Below are 21,791 nucleotides of genomic sequence, written 5' to 3'. Positions count from 1 at the left end.
CAAGGCCCCTCTGCCGCTCGGAGAACCGACGGTCCCTTGGACTTGGGCCTCTCTGACTCTTAGGTGGTTCTCAGGGGCCCGGAGATCCCGAAGGTTCCTTGCTCAGGTCTTGGCCGGGAGGGAAACGGGGTGGGTGGGGGGGCAGCTGTGTGGCGGGACACGCCTCCTCTCACCTGGGAAGGCTGTGGGGCTCACCTCCAGGTAGGGCACCCCCTTCTCGAAGGACTGGGGGTACTCCCGCAGCAGCCGCTCCTCCTCCAGGAAGTTGGCGTCGCGGCCCGAGGTGGCGGGCTGGAACAGGCCGTAGTTGAGCACGTCCTGCAGGCTCTCGCTCAGGGCGCAGAGCACCTGCTGCTTGGCCGTCCAGATGGTGGCGTCAGGGTTGAAGCGCAGGCATTTCTGGGGGGGAGGGCGACAAGGCCACAGGGCGGGGCCTGAGCGGGCTGGGGAAGCGGGTGTGTGTGTGTGTGGGGGGATGCTGGAACAGGTGGGGGGTCTGGGGGAGCAGGAGGGGTGTCTGGAATGGAGGGCCAGGCGGCGGGGGGCCTCGGGGTGGGCAGGTCGCTCACTGTCTGGTGCAGGTCCGGGATGCCGATCCTGAAGACCATCATGCTGAAGTGGGCGTCGTCCAGGGCGGACATGGAGCGGCCCTGGAGGCCTCCGGCCGAGGCCAGGCTACCAGGTGCCCCGCTGCCCCGGCCCCGGGTCCCCTGGAGGCCTCTCCCGGGCCCGTCTGGGGAGCTGTCGGACTCCGAGCCGCCCTCGGGACACTCGCTGGCGCTGTGGTGTTCCTCGTCCTCGCTTGAGGCGGGGCTGTGGGTCATCGTGGGGACACGGGGCGATGGGGGACGGCAGCATCACAGGTCGCTGTGGGGGGGTGGGGGGCCAAGGGCGGCGGTCAGCCTCGGAGCCCCAACCCTCCAAAGGCCCCAGGCACACTGGGCGGCCCAGGAGTCAAGGCCAGCGGGCCTCACGCTGCAGGAGGCGGGCAGGCCCGAGGCCGGAGGCTGGACACACCCCCAGACGCTCCGGCCGCCTGTGCACACACCCCCATCCCTGCCACGCTGCCAGCACATGTCTCCTTCCCTGCCCTTGGCCCTGCTCGCAGCCCCCGCCCCGCCTGCGCCCCAGTTTGCCGCTGGGTCAGCGTGCTGGTGTCCCAGAAACCGCAGAATCACCGCGGGAGCTACTGGCCCACTTTGCCAGGCCACGGAAAATGCAGCTAAAATTAGCCGAGGACAGACAGGTGGACGGCCCACCGGCACCCTGCCCTCCTGGCCCCAGCCTGGCCCCTCACCGGAGGCCTCCCACCCTCTCCCTGGCTAAGGAGGCGGGGTGGGGGGAGGGGGGTATGGGGCTGAGATGTAGTAAGGGAAACGGGGAGGTGTCATGAGCCCGGGGCAGCGGAGCAGAAGGCCACGTGGTGCCCGGAGAGGGTGGAGCCGGTGACTTCACTGAAGTGTGGCTGCAAAGGTGTGCTGGGGGACCAGTGTCCCAGGGGCACCGGGAAGGGGTGCCATGGGGCGGAGCATCATGCATGGGGTGTCCCTGAGGGAAGCACAGCAGGAGGCCTGTGCAGGTTGCTGGGGGCATCTTAGGAGGGTGTGTGGGGGGCTGGGGAGGCGGCCCTGGGAGGGCTGTCCAGGGGGCAGCAGTGTGGTGGCCTGTGTCGGTGCGGGGGGGGGTGTGTGTGTGTGTGTGTGACTTGTGGGCATGTTTGAGAACTGGCGATGCAGGGTGGGCGGACCAGCACTGCCTGGCACTGGTGGCCCCACGCTGAGGGAGACTGGGGCTGGGAGCCCTGAGTGGGGTGAGGGTCCGGGGACTGGGGTGCGGTCATCTCCCAATCCCTACTCTTCTCCAATGAGGCAGCCTTAGGGAAGTGGGTCCCCAATGGGGTCCGCCTGGCTCATCTTCTCCCCCGCTCCTACCCCAGCACCGGAAACCAGAATGTCTGGTCTGGTCCCTCCCCACCCCCCACCCCCCCACACCAGGCCCAGCTCCTGCACCGTTGCCATGGAGATGGGAAGCAGTGGAGGGTACTGCTGACTTTGGGGGAGTGGGGATGGGCTGGCGGGGTTGGGGAGGGAAGGCAAAATGCGAGGAGACTTCCAAGAGCTGTGGGCGAGCCAGCAGCACCGCCGGCCAACCACTCCCCCACGCGAGCTCGGCCCGTGCGGCTCCCGCCCCGCCAGGTGCCGGGCGGCGCGGCCCCACCTCGCCCTGGCGGAACCCCGCGGAACCCCGCGGAACCCCCGGCCTCCCCCCGGCTCCGCGCGACTCCACCCCGCACCTCCCAACAGGGGGCCCGCGGCCACTCCCCCTCGGCCGGCCCTGGCTGACCGCCAGCCTCACCCCGGCACCAACGGGGTCGCCCCTGGGAGGAAGGCGGAGCTGGCCCGGCCGCCGCGCGCGGGGGCGCTGCCCGCCACCCCGGGACCACGCCGGCCCCTCCCCCTGCGGCCCGAAGGAGGCAGCGGGCACACGCCGCCGGGGCGGCATGAATCAAACGCGCGGCGGCTAAGAATAGCTGGCACGCAGCTGGCACCGAGACGGGCTGGCAACCGGCGCGAGGGGGATGGAGCGAGGGGGCGCCCGGGGAGCTGCCGGGGTCGGGGCCGGCGGGGAGGCCGGCGGGGGACCCGGGAGAAGGGAAGGAGGCGGCGGGAGGCGGGAGAGGGAGCGGGCCGGGGCCGAGGAGCCCGCGGGGGAGAGCCCGGCGGGAGAGGGGGCGGGGGCCCGGCAGCGGGACTCGGGGGCGGGCGCCGAGGGGGCGCGCCGGCCGGCGGAGAAGGGAGAGGCGGCGGCGGGTGGGGAAGGGGCGCTGGTGACGCGGGCGGAGCGGCTCGGAGGAGCCGGAGGGAGAGGCAGGACCTCGAGGGGGGTGGGGGGGGGCGAGGGAGGCCGAGGCCAGACCCCCGCTGCGGGGGGTGGGCGCGGGGTGGCCGGGGGAGGGGCCCGCGCGGCGGCCGGAGAGCTCCGGGGCGCAGGCGGCGGGTGGGGAGGCGGGGGAGTGGCCGGGCCGGGGGTTCCGCTGGCGGGGGTGGGGGCGCAGCCTCCCATCCAGTCGGCGATCTGGGACGGGGCACGGGGGACCCCGGTGTAACCCAATTTGGCGTCGCCCGGGGCAACGGTCCCCTCCCGGCCCCCCACCCCCCACCCCGCACCGCACGCCCGGGGCCGGGAGCCCGACGCGCGGCCAAGGACGTCCGGGCGCCCCCGCCCCCTCCGGCCTCCCCAGCCCCGCGGCGCCCCCCGAACCCCCGGCTTCTCGGGCCTCTTACCTGCCTGGCGGGGCTGCTGAGTCCCGGTCGGCGGCGCCCGCAGCCCCTCCCCCCTCCCCCCACCCCCCACCCCCCCGGAGGCGGAGGACCCTCAGGCCATGCCCCACCGCCCCGGAGGGCGAGCGGGCCGGGGCGGGGGCGGGCGGGGGCCGGGGGGAGGGCGGGGGGGCCGCGGACCTCACCCCCCCCCGCGGACCGGGCCTGGCCGGCCGCAGAGCGTCCCCTTTCAGCCGCGGCCGCCGCGCCCCTCCCGGCTTCGCCCGCCCCCGGCTCCGTCCGGCCGCTCCGGGCGCCGCGGCTCCGCCGGCTCTTCCTCCTCCTCTTCCTCGGGCCGCCGCCGCCGCCGCCCGCTCCGTGCCTCCTCGGTCTCCCTTCTCGCTCTCTCGCTCTCGCTGTCTCTCCCTCACCCGGTCTCTCTCTCGGTCTCCCTCCCTCTTTCCCTCCCTCCGCCCTCTCCCCTCCCTCCGGGAGCCGGCAGAGGAGACATCGCCCCTCCCCGCGCCCCCAAACCTCGCCCATCCCCCCCCCACCGCCGGCTCCGCCCCCTGCCCCTCCCCTCCCCCACTCCTCCTCCTCCTCGCCACCAGATCCCGAACCCGGACTCCACCCCTGCTTGCCCCCAAACCCCGACCAGGGGGCCCCGCCCCCCTAACGGTACCCCCTCAACACCCCAGGACCACCCCTTCCCAGAGCCCCTCCCTCCCTCTCTACACACAGTAGGGCGCAAGAAATCTTGGTGGCTGAGCTCTGCGCCCTCAAATTGGATGCCGAGAGCTACAGACTCCCATGCTGTCCCCCTAAACGCGCGCACACCCCTTCTCCCAGGACACAGGTGCAGGGAGTCGCTAGCTGGCCCTGCAGGTGCAGCGTCCCCACATGCACATACTCTGCAGGGCGTGCGCGGGGACCTACCTGAGGGTACGCTTCCACACACGCACTCAGCACGTGTGACGTGTACGCAGCACACCTGTGCGCCAGGGCACACAGGCAGCACAGCATGCGTTGGCGCCCCACGCAGGACCAGGCACCCCGTGTGCACCCTCGGGTCTCCAACTCACACGCACCCCCTAAGCAGACACACTGGGTAGGGAGACGTGTGCCTGCGTCCCCCATCACACCCACCCACCCACCCACCTCACCCTCCACCACCCAGGTGTGCACACGCCCGTTTGGGTGCGGGCACCGGGCCACAGCTGCCCTGCCTGATGAATGCTGGCATTTCGGGAGCACTTCCTGTGTGCCGGGCTCCGGTCTGGATTTATCCCGGGTTGGACTTCTCCCACCAATCCATGGGCCAGGTAGGGACAGTCGCCATCCCCGTTTTCCAGAGAGGGAAACTGAGGTTCAGAGAGGCCAATACCCAAGGCCACCCAGGTGGTGCCAGGGATCAGGGACAGGTAGGCGCGGGCTCAGAGGCTCAAAGTCTTCACACACACACCCCTATTGTTCACCATGGCTACATATTCTCACAGCTCAGCTGGCTGGTGCCCCCCCCCACCCCCGTTGCACCCACAGAGTCAGGGCTTCCATGAAATTGCCTCCAGAGCCCAGCCTTCTCCCCTTCTCCCAGCTCCAACAGCACCCCCAGGGCCACCAGCCAGGGCACAGGCGCCAGTGCTGGGCAGTAGCCTCCGGAGGCATCTCCAGCTGCGGGCTCCGGGTGCCTCTGCTGGAGCTGCAGCAGGTGCCGGCCCAGCTCTGGGAGGCCCCCCTCTGGTGCACCCCCAGCCAGCGCCCCAGGTGGTGAGCAGCTGGGCCCTGGGAGAGAACAGCTGCCCAGGCGGGTGCCATCAGCGAGAGAGGCTGTGCGCCCGTCTACAGTTTACAAGGCCTGTCCCGGTCTGTGCGTCAGGTCTGGAGGCCTGTAGCTGTTGGGGAGGGGTCCTGGGAACCCTCAGGGGCACCGGGGAGGTACCGGCTCTGATGTGGCAGCAGCCTGCCCAAGGTCACGCTGCCCTCTGCTTCCTTGGAAGAGGGCAGGCAGCCCGGGCGCCTTGGTTTCCGAGGCCCCTCCTGGGGCTCCCAGCAGCCGCGGGCAGGGGCCCTGCTCTTGCGTAGAGCCAGAAGCCTTGGCCAGCTGCCTGCATGCCGGTGACCTCCGGCGGGCTGCTGGCCCCTCTCTGAGCCTTGGTTTCCTCCCTTGAAGAGTGGGCCCTGGCATCCCTGGCCGGTGAGCTCCATGCTTGCTGGCACCGCTGGCCAGGCCAAATGGAGGAAAGCCCTGCATGAGTCACGAGTCTGGCACAGAGTGGGCATGGCCTGGCCTCTTGCTTCTCTTGCCTGTGCATCCTCTCTCCCTCTGCCCTCACCACCTCATCCACCCTGGCCGCCCCGACCCTTTCCCGTGCCCCCCTGCCTGGGCCTCAGGGTGCCATCTGAGCACAACAGTCAAGCTTCCCATCGAGGGGCTAAGTTACTGTGGTGCCATGAGTGGCTACTTCCTTTCTCACTCGGCACCTGATTGAGCACCTACTATGCGCTAGGTTGGCCCTGTTCTAGCTCTGGGGATCCAGCGATAAACAAGAACCCTTGCCTTCATTGGCAGGAGACAGGCGACAACCAATCAACCAACCAAACAAACAAACCAGACAATGCCAGTCTTGAGTATACCGAAAAGATCAAAGGGGGTGTTTTAATAAAATAATTTGCAGAAGTGAAGCTTCTTTTTTTTAAAAAAAAAATATTTTATTGATTTTAGAGAGGAAAGAAGAGGGAGAGATAGAAACATCCACGATGAGAGAGAACCACTGTTCCGCTGCCTCCTGCACACCCCCTACTGGGGATCAAGCCCAAAACCCAGGCATGTGCCCCTGACTGGAATTGAACCCGGGACCCTTCAGTCCACAGGCCGGCGCTCTATCCACTGAGCCACACCAGCTGGGGCAGGAGCAGAGCTTCTTTAGATAAAACAGTCAGGAAAGGCCTCTCCGGGCTGAGGTTTGGGGAATGAGAAGGGGCTGAGCCACAGAGCCTTGTTCTAGAAGGCTGAAAAGACTCGTGCGAAAGCTAGGAGGTGGGAAGAAGCTCAGCATTCAGGAAATAGCCAAGAGGCTACCCGCACTCCAGTGTGGCTGGACCCTAGGGGGCAGGGGCGTGGGGGTGATGAGCTGGCAGGATTGCAAAGGACCTGCCCTCCCCGGCTCCCTGCGGGGCTGGCCAGACCCTGGCCAAGGGCAGGGTTTGGCTTCTCCTCTGCCTGTGATGGGAAGCTGGGGGAGCAGGGGAGTGGGGAGTGACAGGCTCTGATTTACAGTTTGGAGGCATTGCTCTGGCTGCGGCAAGCAGCGTGGATTGGAGGGGCTAGGGAGGAAGGAGGGGGCGAGCGGGAGGAGGCGACTGCAGTGGTCCAGGCTGGAGAGGAACCTCGCTGACTGCTCAGAGCTCCGTAGGCACCCAGCCCAGCACCTGTCCGCTCCACCTCCTGGAGAAAGCATCTTGACCACCCCCACCCCCCTCACCTCACCCATCCTCCTCCCTCCCCTCTGCCCGAGCCCCTCACCCAGTGGGACGGCCTGTCTGCCTGTCTGGAGTCCCCAGTCACCAAGGAAGGGCCTGGTCTGCAGGCTTCCAGAAAAAACGTATGGGAAATGAACCCCAGAGGCCGGCCTCCTGGGCCTGCACACACGCATGCTCCTTGTAGGTGTCCCACACACTCAACTTGCATCTTGGGGCAAGAGTGTGGAGGGTGGGATGGGAGATCTGGGGGAGACGGTGCCCTAAAGCCTGAGAATGGTGGGAAAGCCTCGTCCAGCAGGGTAATAACCTTGGAGAGACCCCGCAGTCCCCCCTCTGTGAGGAGTGGCCAGGGACACGGGGGTGGGAGGGGGGGAGTAGGGAAGAGGGGCGGGGTGCAGGGTCCCAGCCCAACAACCCCCCTGCGGGGGTTCCTGGTAGAGGCTGTGTCCGCAGGATCCCTTGGAGAGCTAGCTCCCTGCTCCTCCTGCCCATCAGGGCGTTTGGCCCGGGCAGAAGGAAAGAATGGGGCGGAGTGAGCTCTGGAAAGTGGGAAGAGGAGGGAGTGAGGGGAGACCCAGGGCAGGATCCAGGCTTTGGAACGTTGGAGGTTTCCGGCCACAGAGGCAGGGAGGGCCTCAGGGGAGCCAAGAGAGGCGGGGAGAGACACACATCGAGGAACTGAGACCAAGAACAGAGACAGGCGTTGGGAGGAGAGGGACCAGGGAAGAGCTGGGAGAGGTGGGGACCGGGGGGCAAGTGATCTGGACACACTCCAGTCGCCAGAGACACCCCCTCCTCAGAGACATTTGTCCGCAGCCTTGGGTGCTGCGAGCCCGCCCTGATGCAGGCAGCCTGGCTCCTTGGGGCCCTGGTGGTCCCCCAGCTCCTGGGCTTCAGCCACGGGGCTCGGGGAGCCGAGAGGGAGTGGGAGGGGGGCTGGGGAGGCGCCCAGGAGGAGGAGCGGGAGAGGGAGGCCCTGCTGCTGAAGGTGAGTGGCTGGGGGGATGGTGGCCGCGGCCAGCAGGGCCCTGGGAGGGGCTGTTGCAGGATCAGGGAACTGGGCCAGCGGGAGGGATGGGAGAGGCCCGGAGGATGGGGGTGATGGGCTCCCAGGAGGGACTCGAGGGCAGTTAGCCAGATTGCAGCTGGAGAGGGGGTGGTTGGAGCATCTGGGGAGTCAGAATGGGGCGACGGGCTGTCCCTGGCCATCCCTTCCCTGCCTCAGCATTTACAGGAGGCCCTGGGGCTGCCCACTTTGAGGGGGGACGACAATCTTGAGGGAACCCCTGAAGACAAAGGGGCCTCAGAGACTGAGGAGGGCCAGCAGGAGGAGGAAGAAGAGGAGGAAGCGACGCCGATCCCCTCCTCCACCCCCAGCCCCTCTCCCACCCCGGAGGACGCCATCACTTACATCCGTGAGTTATCATTAGGTCTGCCCTGCCCGCCAGGCCTCCACCATCATTTGCCCCAAAATGAACCGTCCTGTCGCTACCGGGGGGAAGCTTTCAATTGCTCACGGCCCAGCCCGTCTCGCCCACAACCCTATGAGCTCTGGGTCCCGGCCTTGCCTCCCAAAAAGGCCGGGGGCCACCGACCTTCCAGGACTCTCAAGTCCCCCAACTCCCATCCCACAAACTCGGCCCCCAGAGGCCATAGGTCCCTGTCCCCCCAGGTCCTCCGCTCCCCTGATGCCGCCCCCAGGGTCCCCATCCAACGTGCGCCCTGTCCGTCTGCAGTGGGCCGCCTGGCCGGCCTAGACACAGGCCTGCACCAGCTGCACGTCCGTCTGCACGTGTTGGACACCCGCGTGGTCGAGCTGACCAAGGGGCTGCGGCAGCTGCGGGAGGCGGTGGGCGACACCCGCGACGCCGTGCAAGTCCTGCAGGAGGCGCAGAGCCGCGCGGAGCGCGAGCACGGCCGCTTGGAGGGTGAGTCCGCACGGGGCGGGGCGGGGCAAGCACGGCGATCCGGGCCTGGCGGGAAACCGGTGGGAGGAGGGGGCCCGGAGAGGTCGGGGGCGAGGGGGTTCCTTGAAACTTGGGGCTGTTGGCTGATGGGGAGGCTAGAGTAGCGGGGAGGGGGGGTAGTGCCGGGAGCAGGCGGTGGAGCCGACCCCACTCTGCACGCGCCACGCCCCCTGCAGTCCGGTCCCTACAGTATCGCCCCGCCCCCGGCGGCCTTGACTCCGCCCCCTTGCTGGGTTCTTGACCCCGCCTCCTCCCTGACCATCCGCGGAGTCTCTGACCCCGCCTGTCCACGCCCCCGGAGGATATAACTCCGCCCCTACGCCCCCGGAGGGCCTGACCCCGCCCCCCACGCCCACCGAGGGCCTGACCCCGCCTCCTCCCTGGCCGCCCGCGGAGTCTCTGACCCCGCCCCTCCACGCCCCTGGAGGGTATGACTCCGCCCCTACGCCCCCGGAGGGCCTGACCCCGCCCCTCCACGCCCACCGAGGGCCTGACCCCGCCCCTCCCGCAGGCTGCCTGAAAGGGCTGCGCCTGGGCCACAAGTGCTTCCTGCTCTCGCGCGACTTCGAGGCGCAGGCGGCGGCGCAGGCGCGGTGCGTGGCGCGGGGCGGGAGCCTCGCGCAGCCGGCGGACCGCCAGCAGATGGAGGCGCTCGCTCGCTACCTGCGCACGGCGCTGGCTCCCTACAACTGGCCCGTGTGGCTGGGCGTGCACGACCGGCGCGCCGAGGGCCTTTACCTCTTCGAGAACGGCCAGCGCGTGACCTTCTTCGCCTGGCACCGCGCGCCCGGCCGCGAGCCCAGCGCCGCGCCGCACCCGCTCAGCCCCAACCAGCCCAACGGCGGCGCGCTCGAGAACTGCGTGGCGCAGGCCTCGGACGACGGCTCCTGGTGGGACCACGACTGCGAGCGGCGCCTCTACTACGTCTGCGAGTTCCCCTTCTAGCGGGGCCGGTCCCCCGCCTCCACTCCATCCCGCACCCGCCCTTGGCCAGGGCCGCGCACCCAGCGAGAACGTCCTTCCCTCCCTCCCTCCCTGCCACCCACCCTGCCTGGCTGGGCGATCCCGGAGGCGGGGGTGGAGGCGGGGTGCCCACGGGGCCGGGACCCCTTCCTTGCCTGTGTGTCTCCTGAGAGCGGCGAGGTCCGAGACAATAAAGCCTCTGGAATCTGACCGGAGCGGGCAGTGGGAGCACTTTGGGCCTTTCTCTCGCCGCGTGGCAGGCCGGGAAAGGCGAGCACCTGGCCTTGGGGGCGCCTGTCCCATTCCTCTTTTTTTAAAATATATTTTATTGATTTTTTTACAGAGAGGAAGGGAGAGGGATAGAGTTAGAAACATCGATCAGCTGCCTCCTGCACACCTCCCACTGGGGATGTGCCCGCAACCAAGGTACATGCCCTTGACCGGAATCGAATGGGGACCCTTCAGTCCGAAGGCCGACGCCCTATCCGCTGAGCCAAACCGGTCAGGGCTGGCCCGTTCCTCTTGTGCGGGTGTTATTTGAACCCCAGAACCATCAGCTGAGAACCCCCATGCATCTGTGACACACGGCCCTCCACGCTTGCACACAGATGTCGGGAGCACCGAAGTGCACACACTAACACCTTCACCCCCATGGTGCCCCGCTGCTCAGGGCCTTTGGGACCCCCCGGGCCTATCAATCATTGTCCCAGGTCTTGGTCCTGATCAGAGAAATCTGGGGAATCATAAAGGAGCTAAAGGCTCTGACAAGTCCTGCAAGAAAGACCTCATTTAATTTTTTTAAAATACATTTTATTGATTTTCTACAGAGAGGAAGAGGAATAGAGAGTTAGAAATATCGATAAGAGAGAAACATTGGCCGAAACCGGTTTGGCTCAGTAGATGGAGCGTCGGCCTGCGGACTGAAAGGTCCCAGGTTCGGTTCCGGTCAGGGGCATGTACCTGGGTTGCGGGCACATCCCCAGTGGGAGATGTGCAGTAGGCAGCTGATCGATGTTTCTCTCTCATGGATGTTTCTAGCTTTCTATCTCTCTCCCTCTCTGTGAAAAATCAATAAAATATATTTTTTTAAAAAAAGAGAGAAACATTGATCAGCTGCCTCCTGCACACCCCCTACGGGGGATGTGCCCGCAACCAAGGTACATGCCCTTGACCAGAATCGAACTGTGACCCTCCAGTCTACAGGCCGACGCTCTATCCACTGAGCCAAACCGGTTAGGGCGAGACCTTGTTTAATTTTGTTTCCTGTGCCTCCAGCTCCTTTCAGCAGATGGCCCATGGGGCACCGCCCCACCCCCAGGGCCCTGTGTGGAGACACAAACTTGAAGACCTACCCAGCATGGAAGTGTAGGCTCCCTCCCAGTGTTCCCTCCTATACTCCCTGCCTGTGAGACCAGGAGCCAGTCCCTTCCCTGCTCTGAGCCTCAGTTTCCTCATCTGAACACAGGCACACTCACCCCTGCCTTGTGTGGTTCTTGGGGTGTTCAGATGAGCCCAGGAAGTGAGTGAGCACTTGGGAAATGGTGGAACATGAGCCACGCGATACCTTCCCTTCCCCACCGCTTTTCATACCTTTATTCCCTGGGGCCATGGGGACACCCCGAAATCACCCCGGTGTCTCCCCCCAATACTGGCATCAGGGTCCTGACTCCGACATGATCCTAGAAACCAAGAGATCACAACGTTTCTTCTTCCCTTCCCTCAGCTGTGGCACCAACCAGCCTAAAGTGTCACCATTGGGCCAACCAGTGACAGTCACCCCTGTCATTTCCAAAAAGGGGGAGCACCACGCCCCCTCCAGCTGGAGAGTGAGAAGGGGTGGCCTCTGGTCAGGAAGACCTTGCTCAGAATTCTTGCCCTTCAGCTCGTTTTCCAGGCTGGATGCGGGGCAGCAGAAGGTCAGAGGCAACCACGGGGCAGATGAGGCAGAGGAGTTCCTGCCCTGGCCCAGGAGGGGTTCACCCTCACAGACTTGACATTCTGGGCAGTTCAATGGCTATCCTTGCCTGGACTCGAGCCAGAAGGCCCAAGTTCTAGTCCTGCCTAGGACACTTCCCACTGGGCCGATGTGAGTGAGACGTCTCTCCTGACCCTGCACTGGTCAGCCAGGCTGGGGGACACTGTGGGGCAGGGCAGGGCTGGGTATAAGCAACTCCGTGTACCCAGCATACCCTGGCTGGCACATGGGAGCCCCTTGAATGAAGCCTCGAGGATGGCTGTGTGGGGCCAGGTCGGGGACCCTGAGAGGAGTCGGGTCTCGAACTGCTGCTCTCTCTTCCTGGCAAATCCCCGGGCTTGCACAGGTCCGAGACTTTCCCCATCACACCCTCCATCACGCTAGATGCCTAGGAGCAAAGAGCTGGGGCACGCAGAGAGGTCCGAGGTGGTGAGTGGAAGGCATTTGCAAGGAGTTTCTACATGAGCTCAGCTCGCCTACATACAGCGTTGCGGGTTTATTCCTGACTCAGGTCTGCCTATGGGACCCCTTACCCTCCCAGGCCTGCCAACGGCCAGCTTTTGCCAGTGCCCCCTCCCTGGCCCTCGGGGAGGAGCATCTGCTCTGAGAGCCAGGAGCCGCGGACCAGAGGAAGCCGCAGCAGCTATTAGGGTAGAAACATTCATGGACCCAGGGAAGTGGTGGAGGAAGAGCCCAAGGCCGGAGATGACCCAGCCTGGGGCAGAACTAGCACTGCTAGCCGCAGGGGCTTGTCAGGACTACAAATCCCAGGCGGCTGAGCGACAGGCCTACCGCCACATTTCCCGGCGGCCATTGGGTGCCTCACGCAGGTCCTTCCGCAAGCCCCGCCCTCTCCTCCCACGTGCGGATCGCCTACATTTCCCAGCAAGCTTAGGACCCCGCCCTTCGCAAGGAAGACAGAGCTCAGCAGTCTCCAATCAGAGCTCAGAACCCATCGGGGCTGGGCCCGAGGTACTATGGGAAATGTAGTCCGGTCACGCGTTAACCCGTAGAAAACCCCAAAGCCTCAAGAGTCTAACTTTTGTTTAGTCTGTAACTAGCGCTCAGATCTTTCCTACAAGCTTTTTTTTTTTTTTTTTCCCCAAAATATGGGTAGATTTCCATGGGTGGGTCATAATCATTTTTAAAATAAGTGAAACAGGTTCATGGAAAATGGTTAGAAATAGTTCTTGAGCCCCCGCCAGCATGGCTCAGTGGTTGAGCATCACCTATGAACCAGGAGGTCATGGTTCAATTCCTTCAGGGCACATGCCAGGGTTGCAGGCTCCATGCCCAGTAGGAGGCCTGCAGGAGGCAGCCAATTAATGATTCTCTCTCGCCCTGACCGGTTTGGCTCAGTGGATAGAGCGTCGGCCTGTGGACTGCAGGGTCCCAGGTTCGATTCCCATCAAGGGCATGTACCTGGGTTGCGGGCACATCCCCAGCAGGAGGTGTGCAGGAGGCAGCTGATCGATGTTTCCCTCTCATCCATATTTCTAGCTATCTCTCTCCCCTCCTCTCCGTAAAAAAATCAATAAAATATATATATTTTAAAAAATGATTTTCTCTCATCACTGATGTTTCCAGCTCTCTCTCCCTTCCTCTCTGAAATCAATAAAAATATAAAATAATAAAAATAAAGGCAAACATATTACAAATATTCGCTCGTGTGGCTCTGTTCCTGCGTTGTTGCCATGGTGTGGTGTCCTCTGGGGCAGACACTACAGCGAATTCGCTTTGTTCTGGCTGAGGTTTTTGCATTTCACAAATGAGCATCTGTGTTTCCATGTTCTGCTATTTTTTTCAAATATATTTTTATTGATTTTAGAGAGGAAGGGAGAGGGGGAGAGAGAGAGAGAGAGAGAGAGAGAGAGAGAGAGAGAGAAACATCAATGATGAGGGAGAATAATGGATCAGCTGCCTCCTGCACGCCCCCTAGTGGGGATCAAACCCACAACCCGGGCATGTGCCCTGACCAGGAATCGAACCGTGACATCCTGGTTCACAGGTCGCCGCTCAGCCACGCTGGCCGGGCACCTGAGGACATTTTTTTCATTGATTTTTAGAGAGAGTGGAAGGGATGACGCTCTAACCAGCTGAGCCACTGGGCCAGGGCAGAAGTTTCTTAATTTGAATGTAGTCAGTTTTCCAAATATTTATGCTGGGTACTTTTGGGGACTCTTTTAAGAAGTCCTCCCCTACCCCAAGGTGATAAACACATTGTCCTTCATTATCTTCTAAAAGATTTGACTTCCACATTGAAGTCTGTAATCATCTGAAGTGTGTGTGTGTGTGTGTGTGTGTGTGTGTGTGGTGTGATGTAGAGATCCAACTTTATTTTTTCCCATAAGGATGACCAATTATTTTTATTTATTTATTTATTTATTTATTTATTTATTTATATATTTTTAAATAATAAATTTTTCAGTCTTTTTAATTTCTTAAAGATTTTTCTATGTAACTTCTTTTTATTTTTATTTTTAAATATATTTTATTGATTTTTTTTACAGAAAGGAAGGGAGAGGGATAGAGAGCTAGACACATCGGTGAGAGAGAAACATCGACCAGCTGCCTCCTGCACGCCCCCTACTGGGGATGTGCCTGCAACCAAGGTACATGCCCTTGACCGGAATCGAACCTGGGACCCTTCAGTCCGCAGGCCGATGCTCTATCCATTGAGCCAAACCAGTTAGGGCGACTTTCAACATTTTCACTAGGATGTGTCTGACTGTGGGTCTGTTTATGTTGATGCTACTGGCGTTCACTGAGCTTCCTAGATGTGTCCGTTAGTGCGATTTGGAAAGTTTCAGCCATTACTTCTTCAATTTCTTTCCCGTTCCTTTCTCTCCCTCCTCTCCTGGCACGTCCATGATGCTTACGCTGGGCTGCGTAATGGTGTCGACCACAGCCATGGTCTCTGCCAGGGACTTTCTATATTTGGGTTCAATATTTAAAAACATAGAACGGCTACGGGGGAAAGAACTGCCTATTCATCATGCCAAGCCAGGGCCCGCAGTGAGGTGGGGTTCCTCAGTCACCCCATTTCCCAGCTGAAGTGCCCAGGGGATGATGGGACCCTTAAAGTTTGCAGCCTCTCCCCTGGGAGGCTGCAGGGCCCTGCACAACCCCGCCTCTTCCTCCAGGAGGTCTTCCTGGCGTGGCCTCATCTCAATCACTCCGTGCGAGACACCTGGTTATCTCCCCGTATTCCTTCCACCCTTCCTTTCCAGGAAGACTTCTCTTTTTATTATTATTATTTTAAATATAGTTTTATTGATTTCAGAGAGGAATGGAGAAGGAGAGATAGCAACATCAATGATGAGAGAGAATCATGGATCCGCTGCCTCCTGCACGCCGCCCACTGGGGATGGAGCAGGCAACCCGGGCATGTGCCCTGACCGGGAATCGAACCGCGACCTCCTGGTTCACAGGCCGACGCTCAACCACTGAGCCAGGCGGGCCCTGCCCACCTCGGATTCTGACTGGGCCAGATGAGGACTGAAGACTCTCTCTAATGAGATTTCTCTAAGAACCGAGCGGGCGACTCACTCCTCCCGTCATCAGACAGAGACCCTCACAGGCATGGATCGCATCCTGTGCACCCAGTCCCATGCGGAGCCTTATCAACACACAGGCTCCCCAAAGAGGCCTCGCACAATGACGCCCATTGCTCAGATGAGGCCACTGAGGCTCAGAGAGGGAAGGCCACTTCCCAAAGGTCACACAGCGAGTAAGTGGTCGTCGGGACTTGAATGGTCTGACCCCGCTAGCCCGTTCAGTCCTGGTTCGTGAAGGCCTGTCAGGTGAGCCGCACGGTTCGAGGCACTGGCGTCAGAAAGACGGAGGGGAGGGGAGCCTGCATTGGAGGGGGAGAAAGGGGGCCGACATTTCCAAAGTTGGGGTGACTTTCCAGGGCAAGGGGCTGGGTTGCCAGGGGGCAGGGAGGGGCAGACAGCCCTCATTCTTCAGATCCCACAGCCCCCACCTCCACGCGCACTCTGTGCCCAGCGGTGTGCACGGAGCACACGGTCCCTACAGATGCCCACCAGCCCTGGCACCCACGGGGCCTGCCAGGAGCGCAGCCGTGCCCTCGAGCTCGCAGCCCAGCCCCGACCTGCCTGCCGATCCCACAGACGATCCCACAGACGCTTGCCTCCCAGGCGGGAGGGCGGCCTCACGCTCTCAATCACAACCCAGTTTCTGTCAACAGGGAGAGAGGGAGGCGGAGCCGCAGCCGCGGGCGGGAGACAGACAGACTGTCACCCCAGTGGGAAAACAGCTGTCAGGAGACAGCGCATCCCCCGACACCTGACACCTTCCCTGGGCTCCCACCCCGCCCTGCTGGCTGCAGACTTGGTTGGTTCCTGGGTTCTGAGCTGCCCGCAGGGTAGGACCTACCTGCCCAGGTCACGGTCGGTCCCACGGTTCCAGCCGGTCCGATCCGATCCGATGTCAGGGCCGGATCCCATCTCAGTCAGGAGCTTGGCTCATCTGGGTCCCAGGCTTGTTTGGGGTGAAATGGCAGCCTGTCTCTTTTGCCCTGTGCCCGTCCCCCCCTCCTGGGACACGTCCTGTGGCGAGTGGGTCCTGTCTGCCCCCCACGCCCCCAGTCCCAGGCTGACCTGACCGAGGGCTGGGTGAGGCTCCTGTGCTGAATGACGCTGGGGACCCCCGGGGACCCCGACCCAGACTCTCAGCTGCCAGAGGCCCCAGCCATGGACGCGGACGGGGAGCCGCCAAGGGGGTCGCTCTGTGACAGAGCAGGTGGCGGCCCAGAGCTCCCGGGGAAGTGGTGGGAGGTCGAGTTGAGGGCTCTGCTGGGCCTCAGGGCAAGGCCAGGCGGAGGGGCTGGGACTTTGTCCAGGGGCCCTGGGGAGCCATGGCAGGTGCGTGAGCAGGGGAGGGGCAGGATCAATGCCAAGGGCAGAGAGATGCACCTGGGGCCCAGGCACGGGGAGGGAGAAGGGGGGGCGGGCCAGGCCAGAAGGGGCCAGAGGGAGTGACAGGAGGGAGAGGGGGGAGTGAGCGTCTCTAAACCAGGACCCCCCTCCTCCTCCCTCACCTTGCCCCCTCCCTGTTGGACACCTTGAGGCCCTCGGGAGCCTCAGAGCCCGGCACCCACTTCCCCCCAGGGCTCCCATTCCTTCCTCTTCCAGGAGGCCCGCCCCACCCCTCCCACCGCAGCCTGGCCGCGGCCTCCTGGCCTCCCCTTTGGCCCTCCTGGGTCCAGACCCTTCTTTCTGGGGCCTGTCCCCGACTTCCAACCCCCTGCCATTCCAGAGGCAAAGCCAGCAATGCAGTGTCTGCGTGACCTTCACAGAGCCTCCATTTGCTGGCCTATAAAATGGGCGTATTCGTTGTCTAAGGCTGCGGTAACAAATTCCCACAAACGTAGCTACTCAAAACAACACAAACTTGCCCTAGCCGGTTTGGCTCAGTGGATAGAGCGTCGGCCTGTGGCCTGAAGGGTCCCGGGTTCGATTCTGAGTGAGGGCACATGCCCGGGTTGCAGGCTCGATCCCCAGTAGGGGGCGTGCAGGAGGCAGGCGATCAATGGTTCTCTCTCATCATTGATGTTTCTCTCTCTCTCCCTCTCCCTTCCTCTCTGAAATCAATAAAAAAAATAAAAACAGAAGGATACATCTCTTTTAAAAAATAACAACCCCCCCCCCCCCCGCACACACACTTATCTCATGATGCGGGGGCCAGAGGTGCTAACTGGGTCATGGGCGCTAGAGAATCCATTTCCTTTTCCTGGTTCTGGTTGTGCCCAGCTCATGGCTCATGGCCCCTTCCTCCAGCTTCGAGGCCCGTCTCTCTCTGCCGCCCTCTCTCTAACAACACTGGGCCCACCCGGGTGATCCAGGGCCCTGTCCCTAATTTAGGGTCACCCGCTTAGCACCCTTAATTCCTGTTTTCCAGCTAATGCAACAGACAGGATCTGAGGAGTAGGACATGGACATGTTTAAAATTTATTTTAAATAGCTTTTAAATTGATTTTTTTAGAGGGAGAGGGTGAGAGAAAAACATTGATGTGAGAGTGACACATCAAGGAGCTGCCTTCCGCACGCCCCCTACCGAGGATATAGCCCCAAACCCCGGGCATGTGCCCTGACCGGGAATCAAACCGGCAACCTTTCAGTGCACAGGTCGATGCCCAACCCACTGAGCCACCCTGGCCAGGGACATCTTTGGGACTGTTACTCTGCCTACCACATGGATATGGGGGTCCTTACTCACACCCATTCATCCCTTTATTCAACAGTATTTCCTGAGCACCTACGATGTGCCAGGCACTGCTCTGGGATGAAAATCTATGGTACAGTGTTGGGGGGGGCGGCAAGGAGGGTGCAGAGAGACAATGGAACAAAACAGAAAGTTTAAATGATGCATGATTGTCAGGGCGATGGAGGGGAGAGCAGGAAGGTTAAGCCAAGAGCGAGTGATGACAGGGATACTGGGAAGGGGTGTAGCTGGAACCCACTCTCAGAGGCCCTGCGTGCAAGAGAGGTGAGCCCTGCCCGGGTTGCTCAGTTGGTTAGAGCGTCATCCTACTACGCCAAAGTTGTGGGTTCAATGCCTGGTCTGTTCACATGCCAGAAACAACCCTTGAATGCATAAGTAAGTGGAACAACAAATCAATGTTTCTCTCTCTCTCTCTTTCTAGAAGAAGAAGAAGAAGAAGAAGAAGAAGAAGAAGAAGAAGAAGAAGAAGAAGAAGAAGAAGAAGAAGAAGAAGAAATTTAAGAGAGAGAGAGAGAGAGAGAGAGAGAGAGAGAGAGAGAGAGAGAGAGAGGCGGTACCTGATCCTGTCTGGATGGGTGGGCAGCAGTCAGAGAAGGCTTTCTGAGGGAGGTGGCAGCCAATAGGGTTTTGGAGGATGAGTAGGAGTTTGCCGGCTGAAACAATGGGGTAAAGCCAAGTGGCCCAGGATGAGGAACCGGCGGCGAGGACAGAGGCTGGGTGTGTGCACGCGAGCGTGAAACCATGGAGCTTGTTTTGGGAACTTCAGAGCGGAAGGAAGGGAAGTGGTGAGCTATGAGGCTGGCGGTGTGGGCGGCGCCACGACAGGTCAGGTTGCCCACGCCAGGCTGAGGGGCTCAGACCTGGTCCTGGGGCACCTGGAAGAGAGCGCGGTCCTTCAGGCCACAGGTGGGGAAACCCCGGCTCATGCTCAGACCCTTCTGATTTCCACCTGGGCCCTGCCTCCCGCTCCCCCCTCTGCCCACTGTGAGCTGCCCGCTCCTCACTCCTCCCCGCCCGGGTCCTCCAGGGGAGGTCCGGCTGCCAGCTCCTGCTCAGACGCCCTGGAAGACGCCTGCCCCCGCGCCCCCCCGCACCCCCGCCTGCTGGTGAGTCCAGGACAACCAGCAAAGGCACCGCGTGGGTAAACAAAGGCCCACAAACAGCAGGACGGGGGTGGGGGCGGGCCCCCCAGTTAACATCCAGGCCTCTGAGGCCGCACAGACGTGAGTTCAAATCCGGGCTGGGCCTGTGCTCTGTCTGCTTTGATTTTTGAGCACCTGACTCTCCCTCCCCAGCCTCAGTTTCCCCGTCTGAAAGGCAGAGCTGTTAGGAGTGGCCACCGAGCAGCTCCTGCAACCCTCCCAGGACACAGGTCCCCTGCGGGAATGGGGAAGGGCCAGTTCAAGGGCAGGAGGGGCTGCAGGGGGCGGGGGTGGGGGCAGCCACTGGGGTTTCAGCTCCATGGAAGGGCTGGGACTTTGCCCAGGGACCTGGGGAGCCGTGGGAGGCCTGTGGGCCGGGGAGGGGCCGCTCGGGAGGGGGAGCGGGAGGCAGGGAGGCCGGTGGAGGCTGAGCTGGGCCGGGGCTATGGGGACAGGGCGCAGGGACAGGGCAGAGAGAGTCAGAGTGAGACTGAGAGGTGCCGGGGAGACGGGGAGAGGACGGCGTCTGGGGTGGGGTTGGGGGGGGGTGTATGGGTGTGGGACAGGCTAACGCAGAGGCGCGCGGGTCCCCACAGCACCCCGCGGCCCATGGAGGACCCTTCGGACGCTCGGCGGCCGGCACCCTTTGGAGTCGTGTGCCCCTCGGCGGTTGCCCTCTCTCTCGCCTACTCCCTGGCCATCCTGGCCGCCTACCTGCTGGAGGTGGCCAGCCGCGGCCTGGTGTTCCGAGCGGCGGGGCCCCACCTGCCTCCCGCGCTGTCCGCCGCCTGGTTCGGCCACCAGGCCGCCACCGACGTCGCCTTCACGGTCCTCCTGCCGCTGGCCGTCACCTGGACGCCGTCCTGCTGGCCCCTGGGGGCGGCCTTCTGCCACCTGGACCCCGGCCTGGCCCTGCTGACCTTCTACGCCAGCGGCCGCCTGCTGGCCCGCAGGGCCGCCGACCGCTGCGCCTCGACCCTCTGGCCGGCCTGGGCGCTGCGCCACCGGGGTGCCCGCAGGGCGGCCTTCTGGGCCGGCGCGTTCTGGCTGCTCCTGCTGGCGCTGGGGGCGTGGGGCCGGCGGGGCGGGGGCTGTGGGGGTCCGGCCCGGCCTGAGAACAGGACTTCGGCCAGGGGGCTGCCCCACTTGTCCAGCCTGGCGCTGAACCAGCTGGTGTTCGGCTTTGGGGTGCCCCTGGGGGTCCTGGGCGCCCTCCACGTCCTCCTGCGGGCCCAGCTGCGCCTGGCTGGGCTCACGGGGAGGCCGCCGCTGCTGGGGCTGCCCTGGGCCTCGGGGGCCCTGCTCTTCCTCTGCTGGTTCCCCTTCCACCTGCTGATGCTGCTGAGGCTGCTGGAGGCGCGAGAGGCCAGTCTGGGCCTGGCCGAGGTCTGGGTGCTGCTCAGACCCCTGGGGCTCGTCCTGGCGGGGGCCTGCGGCTGCCTCAACCCCCTGCTCTATGTGTGCGGGGACCAGGCCTTCAGGCAGCGGCTGTGGGGGACCCTCTGGTCCTGCCCAGGGGAGGGTCTGGGGAGGAGGCAGGGGGGGTTGGGCGATGGGGATGCAGGTCCAAACTTCCTGCCGGGACCTGAGGGGGGGCAGTGAGGGGAGGGGGCAGTGAGGGAGGGGGGCAGTGAGGGGAGGGGGCAGTGAGGGGAGGGGGGCAGAGAGGGGAGGGGGCAGTGAGGGGAGGGGGGAGAGTGTGAGACTAGATGTGGATGTAGTGAGAGATGGTGAGGTGAAGCAGGGGTGAGAGGGGATCTGGAAGGAAGGAGAAAGAGACCAGAGAGAGGGGAACAGGAACCCAGATGGAGGGGGACAGGGACCCAGGTGGAGGGGGGACAGGGACCCAGGTGCAGGGGGACAAGGACCCAGAAGAGAGCGGGTGAAGTGGGAGAAGAGGTACTGGGGGGAGCAGTGGGTGACGCAGAGGTGATGGGGTCCTGCAGCCAGGAGGCCCAGGCCGCCACAGGGAGGGGGCGGGGTGAGCCGGTCCGGCCGCCAGGAGGGAACGCCTGGGAGACGAGACAGAACAAGACCTGGAGACAAAGGCCCAGGGAGAGACGGAAGCAGAGGGGGGGCCCGGGACAGACGGACGGAGCTGGCATTGGGCCGAAGCCGAGGAGGAGGAGGAGGAGGAGGAGGAGTGGGGAGAGACGGACGGACGGACGGGTGGACGGACAGACAGGGACACAGTCCAGCGAGAGACGGAGAGCCGCGAGCGGGGAGTGCAGACGCAGGTAGGACCGTGGGACCAGGCTCACGGCTCACCCGGGACTCCCGCATGTGGGGCTCTCAGGCCTAAAACCAGAGGGTCCCCCGCACCCCGGACGCCTCGGCCCCAGGGACCGGGGAACGCAGGGCCTGAGCTCACACCTGGCTTATCGGTGCCTCCTAACCATCCTGCTCCGGGAACCCTGTTGTCTTTCGAGTTCAAACTCCCAAATGGTCCCAAATGAAAGGGTAATTTTTGCTCCACGTTCTGGCGTCTCCGATGTGTCCCAGGAGCGAGCTCAGAAGCGCCCACCCCGGACATCTGCCGCTCTCTGTCCTGGGAAACGCGTGGCCGCAACGCCCTCGACCTGCGGCTCCTTCGGACCTGCATCTCCGGGGAGTTTTTACAGTTCTGGGCGCCCAGGCCCCACCCCGGGCCCTGTGGTTTTCGTGGTGGCCGGGGCGGGCTGGGCGCTGGGAGTTTGAAAAGCCCCCCAGGGAGCCCGCAGCCAGCTGAGCCCCATCGGCCTCCACGCCTGCGGCTGTG

At 63.3% G+C, this 21,791-nt stretch overlaps 3 protein-coding genes across 8 annotated transcripts in view; 2 read left to right on the top strand and 1 right to left on the bottom strand.

The window, feature by feature from the left end:
* SHANK1 (SH3 and multiple ankyrin repeat domains 1) overlaps positions 1-3,711 on the bottom strand; it is a 53,368-nt gene extending 49,657 nt beyond the window's left edge. For 4 of the 6 annotated variants that reach the window (XM_059665271.1, XM_059665272.1, XM_059665273.1 and 1 more), the window contains exons 1-3: positions 3,285-3,709; positions 570-867; positions 196-399 (exon numbers count right to left, since the gene is read on the bottom strand). In XM_059665271.1, coding sequence (XP_059521254.1) covers positions 196-399; positions 570-824 — 459 coding nt within the window. In that variant the 5' untranslated portion in view covers positions 825-867; positions 3,285-3,709. Of the gene's footprint in view, positions 1-195; positions 400-569; positions 868-3,284 lie in introns of all 6 variants that reach the window. The other 2 variants (XM_059665276.1, XM_059665275.1) reach the window with 2 other exon arrangements.
* Positions 3,712-7,377: 3,666 nt separating this feature from the next.
* Positions 7,378-9,880, top strand: CLEC11A (C-type lectin domain containing 11A). Its single transcript, XM_059665901.1, has 4 exons — positions 7,378-7,728; positions 7,966-8,155; positions 8,477-8,668; positions 9,219-9,880. The coding sequence occupies exons 1-4, from the start codon at positions 7,582-7,584 to the stop codon at positions 9,650-9,652; spliced, it is 963 nt and encodes a 320-aa protein (XP_059521884.1). The 5' UTR covers positions 7,378-7,581; the 3' UTR covers positions 9,653-9,880.
* Positions 9,881-19,642: 9,762 nt separating this feature from the next.
* On the top strand, positions 19,643-20,635 carry GPR32 (G protein-coupled receptor 32). The gene has a single exon (XM_059667364.1). The coding sequence runs from the start codon at positions 19,643-19,645 to the stop codon at positions 20,633-20,635; it is 993 nt and encodes a 330-aa protein (XP_059523347.1).
* The last annotated feature ends 1,156 nt before the right edge of the window (positions 20,636-21,791 follow it).

The sequence above is a fragment of the Myotis daubentonii genome, chromosome 15, assembly GCF_963259705.1.
Source record: "Myotis daubentonii chromosome 15, mMyoDau2.1, whole genome shotgun sequence".
NCBI lineage: Eukaryota > Metazoa > Chordata > Mammalia > Chiroptera > Vespertilionidae > Myotis > Myotis daubentonii.
Note: the sequence above shows the minus strand (reverse complement) of the source record. Positions and strands in the feature narration are given on the sequence as shown.

Bases quoted from the DNA above. Each gene is read 5' to 3' on its own strand.
- CLEC11A (XM_059665901.1), top strand. From the start codon at position 7,582: ATGCAGGCAGCCTGGCTCCTTGGGGCCCTGGTGGTCCCCCAGCTCCTG. The intron at 8,156-8,476 runs GTGAGTTATCAT...GTCCGTCTGCAG, and splicing joins GGACGCCATCACTTACATCC to TGGGCCGCCTGGCCGGCCTA. The intron at 8,669-9,218 runs GTGAGTCCGCAC...CCCCTCCCGCAG, and splicing joins CGAGCACGGCCGCTTGGAGG to GCTGCCTGAAAGGGCTGCGC.
- GPR32 (XM_059667364.1), top strand. From the start codon at position 19,643: ATGGAGGACCCTTCGGACGCTCGGCGGCCGGCACCCTTTGGAGTCGTG.